Consider the following 12,068-nt stretch of genomic DNA (forward strand, 5'->3'; position numbering starts at 1 on the left):
CTTACAGCAGTAGACCTCTCAGGAAGGCTCTGTAGTAGAGAACCTTCCTAGCGAACCTAAGTAACTTTTTATCTAAAATGATCCTAAATCGGCAAAATCTTGACTTAAATCTATCTTTAAATGATGAAACAGTTTTAAAACGTACACATGTCTAAAGTAGACAGAAGGGAAGTAATGGAATAACGGGAGCAATTTTAACAACTTTAACGTTTTTTTCACAACATTAAATGACTTCCACACATAGCAAAGGTTACTATCTAGTTATCGCAATACCCGCAATACCCCTGTGTCTAGTTAAGTTTAGGGTAAAGTATTGGGCTAGGGCCAATTGTCCCCAAAACCGTTTAAACTTCACATTGTTTGCCTTACTTTTTTTTTTTTTTTTTTTTTTTTAATTTTCACCAGTTACTTTGGTAAATTAACTAATTACTCTGACATTCAGGTAACTGAGTTACTAACACAGTTACTTTTTGGGATAAATAATTTGTAACTGTAATTAATTACTTTTTTAAAGTAAGATGAATAACACTGCTTAAGACCACTTCAATGTTTGGAGCCTTTGACTTTTAGAGGTTTCATTCCCTTCCATAGAACAACATTTAATCAACACTTGTCACAATCTATTTAAATTATGAGATTAGATGTCTTTACAAACATCCAGTTGTTAAGCATTTTGAAAGAAATGCAATGCCAGGCGGCAAAAAATTGGGGAGGTGGGTGCTGACTCATCATGCAAATGAAGCAAACAAACAAACTGCTTAATGAAAACACAAGCTCCCTAATGGAAGTAGCTTGGGGCTAAAACTCATTAAACATTCCATTAAACTTTGGTGCCTGGAGTCTTTTTATGCGACTCCAATGTTTATAAGGTCACATTATGATAAGATGAAGTCAGTGCACAAACATTAATCCGACTTTGTCGCAGCTGTGTCTTTTGTTGCTAGACATCAGATACTGTAGTTATTATTCTATTTATTGCACTAAAATGGGGCACAAACTCAAGCTGCTATGTAATCCCTCCAACAATTGCGGATGTTGTTTCAAGTGCAACACAAAAACAGAAGAATGAGGACAGTGAGAAGGGCTGGTGTGCGAAGCTCAGCAGAGAACTGATCAAATAAAATCAAATGGGACTCGTCATATATGCTGGAGGGGCGGTAATGATGAGCGAGGCTGTTATTTTCCCCCCTCACACACAGTGACATACATAGCGTTTTGAAGCAAATCACCAACAAAGCCTTGCTATGCATCCTGGTTTTCTGTTTTTTTTTTTTTTTCCTGCCCGTTCCGGTGCTAATAGACATGATTAGTTGAGCCTAATGAGCTCTGTAGAGAGGACAGTAGTGATTGCTGCGCTGCGCAAAGCTTTGCAGGCATAGAACCCCATGGGTACTGCTACACTGAGCAAATGATGTGGTTTCTGAATTTTGGGACTTCTTCTTCCCCACTTCTGCAGATAAATTCTGTTGAGGTATAGGAAGATGGATGTCATAAGAATGGTGGGAAATCTTTAGTCTCCTAAGTGGGTCACGCATGTACAGTGACACAAGTGTGTGCATGGAGCGTACCAAGTATAAGACTGTTTTCGAATGATGCACCACAATTATATTTGGAGTTGGGGAGTGAGTCCTCGCACAATGCAAAACACTGTAGACAAGTTAAGGAAACTTGCATCAATGTTGCAGTAGTTATGACCTTATAAACAACAAATATTTAAACACAAGTGGTGCAGCTGCACATGTAGTCAGACAATATAACAACATCCACAGGTTGGCCTGTCATGGTAACAATTTTTTTAGGATAGGATTTTTTTCTCAGAAAGTATCTCGACAAATAATAATATCATTGATTTTTCTTTCCCTGCTGATGTAATATTACAACATATAAATTAATCATCAATGAAACATTTGAACGTCATGAAAATTTTGATGTAGCAATTAGCAATAGCCATTTACCTTAAATATAAAATACAACTCCAATTCAGTTGAAGTTGGGACATTGTGGTAAACATGAATGAAAACAGAATACAATGATTTGCAATTAATGTTCAACCTTTATTTAATTGAATACACTACAAAGACAAGATATTTAATGTTGAAACGGATAAACTATAGTTTTTAGCAAATGATCATTTAACTTAATTTCTCTTTCCAAAAGAGCTGGGACATGGTCAAGTTTACCACAGTGTCACAGCACCTTTTCTTTCAACAACATTCAATTACGTTTGGCAACTGAGGACACGAATTGTTGGGGCTTTGTTATTGCTAAAAACAATAAAGTTTATCAGTTTGAAAATTAACCTATATTGCCAAGTCTTTTTAATTTGATTCAAGCATTTCAGGACCTCATTGCAGTTACAACTTTCTTGTGTTCAATCTCTTGTTAGTTTTTTTTTTTTTACCATGAGAACTGCATATAATGTTTAATGAATAATTTCTGATACAAATTAGAGAACCTATATGCATATTATTATTTTCATTGTTTGTTAAATTGTTATCCTGTCTTTGTACTAAATTCAATTAAACATAGGTTGAACATATTGAGCCAATCATTGTATATGTAGTCCCCGGGTTACGAACGAGTTCCGTTCCTATGCTGGTGACATAACCAGAATTTCTGCGTAAATCTAGATTAACCCTGTAAGTACCCCAAAATACCTCTAAATCTCAAAATAACTATCCAAAAACATGCATTATGCATCCTATTAATAAAATAAAATTAAAAATAAGATACTGTACTTACCACAAATGCTGAGAGGTGTTACTGTTACGTGACTGGAGAAAGGAAAAAAAAAAAAAACGACTGGAGACTAAAGTCCCTTTCAGATTTATATCCCACTAAATTCCCACGTAATGTGGCGAGGGATTTACCCGTGTCATGGCTTTCAGACTTGTCCAGTGTTGGTGACTTGGCGCTCACTGTGCAGGGAGGGCGGGGGACGGCATTATATAACCCGGACATTACGTCATTTATGGTCGGCAACAAAATAAACCACACATTTCCAAAGATGGACGATGGACTGTCTCTTCCTCGGCTCTAAGATCCAGTAGCAATTTAATTTTAATATGTTTTCAGTTTAATTTTGCTATCCTTCCAGTTTGCCATGTTGATAATAGCGATGTACGTTTACCGCTTTTTATCTTACTGAGAAGAAAAACGTAATGACGTTCAGCCTGCCATTATATATACGTCATCAGCCTTTGCAGTGTGACCCGGAAATTAACTGGCTGCTTTCATACATGCCGCGTCATGATGAAGTCCCGGACATTATACTAGGACGTGACCCGGTTAATGTCAACCTGGGCTAAAATGACGGACGACACTCCGGCGTTGTAAAGTCGAAATCACGTAAGTCAGGTACGTCGTAACCCAGGGACTACCTACATTCTATTTTTAATGATGTACCCATCATCATTTGAATTTGGGTGATATTCTGCTAGTTGTAATATCTGACAGACCATCACTACCGTCTCACTTTTAAGCTCATGCCTTACTTGGACAGGACTCTAGTTTTGAGGTCTCTGATCTTCAACCCAGCCCCTGAACATATATTTAATGTAAAATCGCATTAATTCCTTAAATGTACCTTTGAAGTATCTGAATCATATCACTATTGGCAAAACTAGCCCAGTAGTCACTTGGACCAGATCGATGCCAAAATACAGTATGCAGTATCGCACACCACAATCACTGCAGATACATGTGTGAGTCCCACAAAAACATTTTTTGTTGATGTTTTTGTGGGGTTCGATACTAATCACTATGATAGGGAAACATATTGTGAGATACAATGGTTTTGAATTTTGAGCATGGTCACGGAATGAAATATATCAAGTCACTGCTACATTCCATAATGCCAATTACTATTTTCCTACTACCCAGGAATTTATCTTCATCTTGTGGCAGTTTAAAGTGTTATAGAAAGAACACAAAAACAAAAAGATGTGTTATGGAGCCAAATTAAAAAATATGAGAGCAATTAAGGATCTTCCTCCCTTTGACAATATTTAAGAAACCTGAACAAGAAACAACAAGAAGAAACTTTTGTACAAGTATAAACTATGTAGTTAATTATCAAGTGATACGTATATACAATAAAACACTCCTCAAACCATTAAGATGAATAAGGATGCACTTCAAGCATCTCAATGAAACTTCAAAGTATCCCTGTGTTCATTAATGCTAGGATGGGTTTCAGACATTTCATCAAAACGCTTGAATTTCAGTCTGTTCGTGAATAGGTACTGCGTGTTGATGCTTAAAACGTTCAAAAACCTTCATCTTGGGATACATCAGGTGGTGAGCTTGCAAAACATGTTGGATTTCCACTTATAGGTCAATGACTAGTCTCACTTGAGAGGAAACCTCTGCAATAAAGCATAACATTGGTGTTTTCACACCCAGTGATAGACTTTTATTCAGATCTTTCAATAATTTATGTCTTCAATAATTCATGAGGTTAAAGACTGGGGATGCTTAGCCTCCATTGATCAGACAGATTTGCATTTATTTTACGGTTTGATTAAATGGAGTGGGAGTTCTGCGGAAGAAAATTAGCAACAAATTGATACAGCAGTCTGGCCTACTGGGGGCAATGTTGTACAGCACTGTGAATTCCTTTTTATGCTGCATTTGCTTTAGGCTCTTGCTGCTTTCAAGATTAAAAAATGAGGTATTGGTCTTTTATCACTTCTCTTCCCCAAACAATTGTTTTACAAATTGAAATGATGCATCAAGTTGTTTTCTATTGTTACGCTTTCTACCTAGAATAGGATCTAGAAAAAGCTTGATAAGAGTTTACCTCATAAAGCTGCCAAATGACATTTATTTACTAATATGTTGGGGTAAGTCTCATGTACTTAAACGCCCTTGATACTGCTCAGCCAAGAACAGCAAATATAGATGTTGACATTGTGACAAGACTTGTTGCTGTACAATCGTTATGTACCCCTATTTCACTTAGAATTTTTTTGTGCGTGCAATGAACAGTTAGCATCAAATAAACTTCTTTTCTTTAGACTTCTACCTGGGCTAGTGCATTATGTACATAACCCTTACGGTGCATTTATTCTAGCATTTTTTAATCTGTAGTGATCCTTATTTCCCCTGGCAGCCACTGTCTTCTCGAGTGAAGATAAAAGCCCGACAGGCAGGGCGCTGCTGTGGCCTCTTCTCATTTTTCTGCTCTGCCTGCTCAATAGGAGAACATGCAAGGAATTTTGACAATTTGGAAAAGGGGAAGATGGCAGACAGCAAAGAGTGAGCCAAATGTGTCTGCGGTGACATGTCACTTTTAGCTACCACGGATTCAGTGACATGCAGTCAGGGGAGGCAGGTGAGGCAGAGCCTCACCTGTCATCATGACAAAAAAATAATTATAGCATCAAATTTATATGAATATTTGTCCATTGCTCTTTATGTATGACTCATTTCAAACATTTTTTATAGTCAAAATCGCTGAATTTGCCTATTTCCTGTTCAAATAAAGAAATGAAACGAGAGGTGTGGCAGCAACGAGTAAAGCCTCACCTCTGATTGCGCAATCCATAACAAACTGGGTTGATACATGGAATTGGAGCGTGCTGGTTGCCGTACATCTGCATGTTGCCGTTATAATGTTTCCAGATACGTTTATTTGACCTAATTTTCCACATTCTGGCTAATGTCTTTATCCCTTAAAGTTTAATGTTTGTTAGCGACATATTTAATTTTGCTGATGGGACATAAAACCGCAGTGAAAAGGCACATGCTGCGGCAGATAGTACTCTGCCGCACTGCAAGGGGGCGTACGTGAAACTGGACTTTCCGTTAAATGTGGACGCGGTTAACACAACACCGTAGCTAGAAGGTTTGCTTCAAACTACGGGACAGAAGATAACTCGCGCTTTTCAAACGGACTGGTACACCCGAAAAGACTGGCTATGTGGCTGTCCTTCGAAAAATCGCCTTTGCTGCTTTCCCTGCCTTTTCTTCTCAACTTGTGCCAATGTCTGGACTAACACGAGATATTGTGACATTAAAAAACTACGACGAAGCCTCAGCAAACATGAGAGCTTGACCACTCACATTCAAAGCCTGATTGCTTTAAAAACTTTTGGAAGCTCAAGGATCGATTTGGCTTTGACGAACAGCGGAAGCTCAACGGTAGCATCCTCAACGCTAAGGTAAAGAAAAGAGTTTGAAAGACCTCATTAATGCAACCTGCATCCTAGCTAAACAGGAGTTAACATTTCGTGGTAACGATGAGCGTGTAAGCTCTTCTAAACGTGGCATATATGTAGAACGATTACATGGTTTTGCTGAGAAAGATGAAAGGTTAGCTAGACTTTTGGACACATCCACTGTGTTTTCTGGCTTGTCAAATAGAACACAGAACGATCTAATTGAAGCAATCCTCTCCATTGAGGCGGAGAGATTTTTTTTTTTAAAGTAAAGGAAAATAAGGAGGACTTTTACAAAAAGGGCGTAGGTTTGCATAGGGACGGTAGGGACATAACACTACCAACTTTTCAGGATGCTAAAATTGTCCCCACCAACTTTTAAGCAACCTTACCTTTTTTGCAAGATATAATGTTCAGTTATATAGAGAATTTAGATCTTTCAATAGTTCCATATGTTGTAAGGATAGAATTGACCCTACCATTATTAAGTGAATTATTTTCATTATGTTTATGTTTGCTTATAAAAACCAGACATTTATTCAGGAAGTTTTCAAAATGTTTCTTTAGTATTTTTTGAAAACAAAGATTTGAATCGAACAGTGTATCATCTGAACCAATGCATGTAAAAGTTATTATCTGAAGATAAGGATTTATTTTGCATTGATCATTTTGCCTATTAATTAATTAGGTTCATATACATGAGAAATGTGGCCCTTTGCCCCCTGCATCCAATCTGTTTGGTCTAATTAATGTCCCGTCCCCAGCAAAAAGTGTACCTACATGCAGGTTATGCTGTTATATCGTCCCTACGAATGTTGATATCAAACCTATGCCCTTCCAAAGTAATGCCGGTTTTTGTGGTGAAGGACAGGCGCAAGAGCACAAACAGTTTTCATTTCAATCTTATAAAAAAAAAAAAAAAGAGCTTAGACCAAGAAAAATACAATACAATATTTAAAAACTAAATTTTGGCCTTAAATAAAATAGTCTTTGTTTTTCTTTTCACACTTTTTGTTTAGCAATCTGTAATAAATTGATTAAAGTATCAGAATTAAAAGCTTTAAAAACAACTGAATATTTCACTAAAGGTCAGAATTGAATTCTATGGCTTTGTACACCACTCTTTACTCTCATTTATGTTGCATGAATTATAGAATTGCGACGACCAACACAATGAGGGTGTGGGGCAAATGCATGTTATTTTCTTACTTTTACGTATCGATAATATGTACCGTGTGTGCGTGTTTTGTGAAGAATGCTGATGAGATATGAAATAACCAGTAGCCAATTGAATAAGCTACCTTTTTTGGTTTATATATTTGGAAATCTGACACTAATGGAGTCAGTGCCTCACCAACCATGAACCTCACCGCACGTCACTGCACGGATTGCAAACCTGAGCTTTCCAAACAACAGAAGACGCAACATTCTGAAAAAAATTGTTAGATTTTTCAATATTGTCATAGTTTCTCCATGAAATATTTAACATATATTATGTCCATGCATTGAAGACATTTGTCTTGTTTTTTTTTTTTTTTTTTTTTTTTTTTTTTTTTTTTTTTTTTTGACAATTGTTTTTATTGAACACACAAAATATACAAAAAATATACATTGTTTCATTCAACCTTCATCTGAAGATGTAATGTTTTCTCCTCTGGACCCCAAATTGTGAAGAAATGTCTTTGTTATCTGGCAAATTTTTAATTTGAAGCAAAATTTGATATCTACGGTACATGGCAAAAATTTTGGACACAACTTCTCATTTGTGTGTTTATTGTCATGACTATTTACATTATTGCTATCAATAAAAACATGTGTAGTTATTAACAAAATAAGGTGCAATAAATAAAAAACAGTTGTATTTGAGTTTATTCAAAGTAGATACCATTTGCTCTGATTACTGCTTTGCATACTCTGGGCTTTCTCTCGATGAGCTTTAAAAGTCATGTGGAATGATTTTCACTTCTCACGTATGCTTTCTCAGGGTAAATTAGGGGAATTTATTGCTTTATGAATGTTGGAACCATCATTTGTATTGTAACTGAATGAGGTAAGTACCAACATTTGGTATTCACTTTATACCTTTGGAGACTATCAGTGCTTTTAGGCTTCATTGAGGTGTTCTAAATGAAGAATTTTATAAACAAAAAAATAGTTAGAATAAAACTGAGTGAACCTTCACCAGATGCGAAGTGGAGCTTGACTGATACAAATGTATTATTGCACATTGTTCCATTGGTCAGTTACACTGCCCAGAATTAAAGATAAAATGGACAAAAGTTAGACAGCAGTAATTTATGCAGTCACCCCTCCCCCCTCAAAAAAAGAAAAAAAAAAAGTGCATGCACAATATTAACAGAGCTATCCCTTTTTCATGTCAAATTCCATTTTTTATTGATTTTTTTTTAACAAAACATTGATCCTGACTGGACACAAAGCACTTAATTGAAATGTTTTTTTTTTTTTTTTTTTTAATTTATTATTATTATTTTTTTAATCAGCTTATGTATGAAGCTTTCATATCATGTATAGTAGCTGCGTATTGTTGGTTTAAAAGTTTAATGACTGTTGTATGCTTGATTCACTATGCAGGGTGACATTCATGCTTGACCTCAATTTCTACTCCATGATATTTGTTCTTTGCAGGTCTGAACCTGTGACGCCAGTCATGGACAAATGATCTGTGGATGTGTGGGCATATTTTAGATACAGATAACATTTTTACCTGTGATTATAACTAATGTTCGTATTAAAGCTGCATAACTTTACAGTGTCTTGCATTGTTTGCAATAATATCAAGTATATACTTTAAGAATAATAAGTTTGGCCACCAAGCCTACATTTGATTCTTGATTATCAAGGTGGTACTTGTAATGTTAAATACATTTGGGTGATACTTGACATAAGAAAAAAAAAAAAATAAAATAAACTATCCTGTGTGTTCATTGTCACACCACTAGATGGCAGTATTTAAAAGGAAGTAAGGATCCTCTGGCCACATGAGTTTGGTGGCCTATTATCTCTCAGCTCACCATTCAATTAGTTGGACTCGTCTCCTCACTCAGTGTTTGGTGCTCACTCGCATGAGAAGCAGCCCACTCACCATTCAAACATTTGATGTCTGTTTCACTCTCACCTCGAGGGGACAAAGCCCTCTCCAGCCCCCTCATTCCCTTCTTATCGCTGTCGCCAAAGCTTGTTTGCTTGGAAATGTCAACCATGGTAAAAGAATGTCGGTTATGTAACATACATCTATGCCGTCTTGCTTTGCTTGTTTTTTTGTGAGCGTGGGATTTTGTGTGTGGGGGAAAATGCTTTATGGTTACAAACCCCGCGCAAATTTTAGACAAAAATGTATCCCACTCAGTGCAGATTTAACCAGCTGTATGTCATTATTTAGGAAAAAATTGAACATTTGTCATTACAGCTCAATACAATAGATGCTGTGATTCGAAGTCTATATGGGAAGGCCTTGGAACACCTTTTCTAGGTGGCAATTTGGTCAATTTAAAGCTTTCAAATTTCAATGCTGGAGAAAGGGATAATGACGCATTAGGAGTTATTAAACAGCTTATAATATTAAAAAGGACAGTCAAAAGGGGAAAAAAACTGACATAATGATAAAAATATTTTTCCCTCCCACCTCGTGGGCAACCTCTGAAATATTTTCAGTGACCTCTCAAAAATTAAAGAGGGATTAATGGTACTGTACATGGAGGAGGGTTGAGGAAGTGTGTGCTGGAAGAAGGAAATGCAGTTGGGCTGACTACTTTACTGTTGGAAACTAGCTGGGAAGGAAATCTGAAAGGACACACCAGGGCAAACTCTTTGGAACAAAAACAGGATGACTACCAGGAACATTCTGGATGAGACAGGGTGTTTATAGTCAGGACAGTTTAGGAAACCATGTTCTTCCACTCTTGTACTTTACTGTGGTATAATTTTCTTGGTCAGTAAATCAAGGATGACGACGTGGATTTGGTCTTCTTACATGGATTTTGTTTATGGGAATTTGCATTTGTTTACTAAACCAGCAGAGTATTAGTGAGTTGTCAGCACCTAATAGATGCTCAAATTCTCCTGTTAGTTCAATGTAGTTTATTCAAAGATGTAGTAGTCTTTAGGGCTCTATGGATCCTCTTTGGACACTAAACTCATTCAAGCATCCCCTTTTGGCGCTTTTTACAGGTACACAATATTTCTAAATAATAATAAAAATAAAAAGTGCCTTCATATAAATTGTTCGAAAGCATACAGATGAGTAAAATATTTTGTCTTTATGCAAGATAATTAGCATACTCTGTATATCTGAGGGTTTTGTGTCTATCTCTCTCTAGCGGTGCAGTCACTCAACAGCCTGAATGATCAGATTGCAAGTTTAATAGTGACGGGACCCAAGTCACTTGAGCAAGATGATCATACATATCGTCCCCCAGAGAAGGAATCACTACAGAAGTCAATGACCTTGATGAGACACCTTCTCGTGGATGCTCAGGTATGCAAATTTGTATCTTTGGGGAGCATTATGGGCTAGGATAAAAATATATCTTTATGTTTGGCTTCAAAGTCCACATTTACAGGAAATGTTAATATAAATCTCTCTTGAACACAATTTTTAGCTAGACCCACATTCTAATGTTTTGGGTTTTTTATCGCCCTTCACACCCCTTGTGCGGCAAAGTTAAAAAGACATTGATTAGGGCCATTCCACCGGATTGCTTACATTTGCCTATCCTATATCCATATCTAAATATAAACTAAAGTTTCTGTCTTTCCAAAACTGATCATACACATATCAAAATACTCAAAATCTGCTTTGGCCCATTTCAGGCCATTCTTTTTCATTTTGTGTACTGAGAAACCTCATTTGAGTAGCAGGACTAAGAGTAACATAAGCGAGTTTTTAGCATAGGATTATTTGACACATATGGCGGAAAACACAGACAAGCCTGAAAAAGCAGTTTCTGCTCATGCAGTCGTCTTTAAAAGAAACTGCTGTATTTTAAGCCAAAACAACTTGTGTTTGATAGAACAATATGTCTTTATGCTGCCATAGCAGATTCATGGCGTATTAAGCCCTCGAACTATTTTGAAGTTTTCTGTTTTACCGTGGAAACCCCGGTTTACAGACATCGCGCAACTGCTTTTGTTTTAACCCAGCCATAAAACGAAGATAATGAATTATATTTATTATTCAAAATGTCTGTCATTTTTAGCTTAGAATCATTAACTGATGTCTAATATTTCGTTTAAAAAAAAAAAACTTAAAAAAATTATTCACTCGCATATTTTAAACTTTTAAACAAACGACATCACGATGAAAAAAATGGTGTTTGTAAAATAGGATAAAACGGATTTATAAAAACGGATATCTACCTCATAACTATCGCTTAATTGTATTTATTTTGTTACTGTTGCATTTTCTCCAATATGTTAGATGATAAATAATCAATCCAAACAAAGACAAATTGAAAAAAAAACATTTAAAAGGGTAAATATATGAAAAAGAAAATCTCGACCACTCCTTGATGTCAGCGATTTCTGCATCGGGACCCTTGTAATATTACCATGTTTCAACCATAAAATCCCCCAAAAATCCAGCTGTGGCCATTCACAGCTGTGTCTTGACACTCGGTGATACATGCTACATGGAGTTTTTGGATCGAAACAAGGTAAGTACGCAATACTATCTCGTTAAAGTCATGGCGTCTAATTCAGCTCTCGTGTGCTCTCACCTCCAGATAGGGTTTAGTTGTTTAAAAAAGAATTTAAAAAAAATGCCCTCCTGTTCAAAAATTTTCTTCCCCCAGAAAATTGAGATTTTAACCTTTCCAATGATGTATCACACATGCATATCGGACAATTTTGAAATTTGGCCAAATTGGGGGTCTCAGAGAGGAACTTTAA

At 36.3% G+C, this 12,068-nt stretch overlaps 1 protein-coding gene across 2 annotated transcripts in view; it reads left to right on the forward strand.

Annotated features, from left to right (window-relative positions):
- The window catches only part of LOC130912490 (kazrin-like), a 230,061-nt gene that overhangs the window by 41,170 nt on the left and 176,823 nt on the right, over positions 1-12,068 (forward strand). For both annotated transcript variants that reach the window (XM_057830614.1, XM_057830615.1), the window contains exon 2: positions 10,499-10,656. In XM_057830614.1, coding sequence (XP_057686597.1) covers positions 10,499-10,656 — 158 coding nt within the window. The remainder of the gene's footprint in view (positions 1-10,498; positions 10,657-12,068) is intronic.

This window comes from Corythoichthys intestinalis, chromosome 2 (assembly GCF_030265065.1).
Source record: "Corythoichthys intestinalis isolate RoL2023-P3 chromosome 2, ASM3026506v1, whole genome shotgun sequence".
NCBI classification, from domain to species: domain Eukaryota; kingdom Metazoa; phylum Chordata; class Actinopteri; order Syngnathiformes; family Syngnathidae; genus Corythoichthys; species Corythoichthys intestinalis.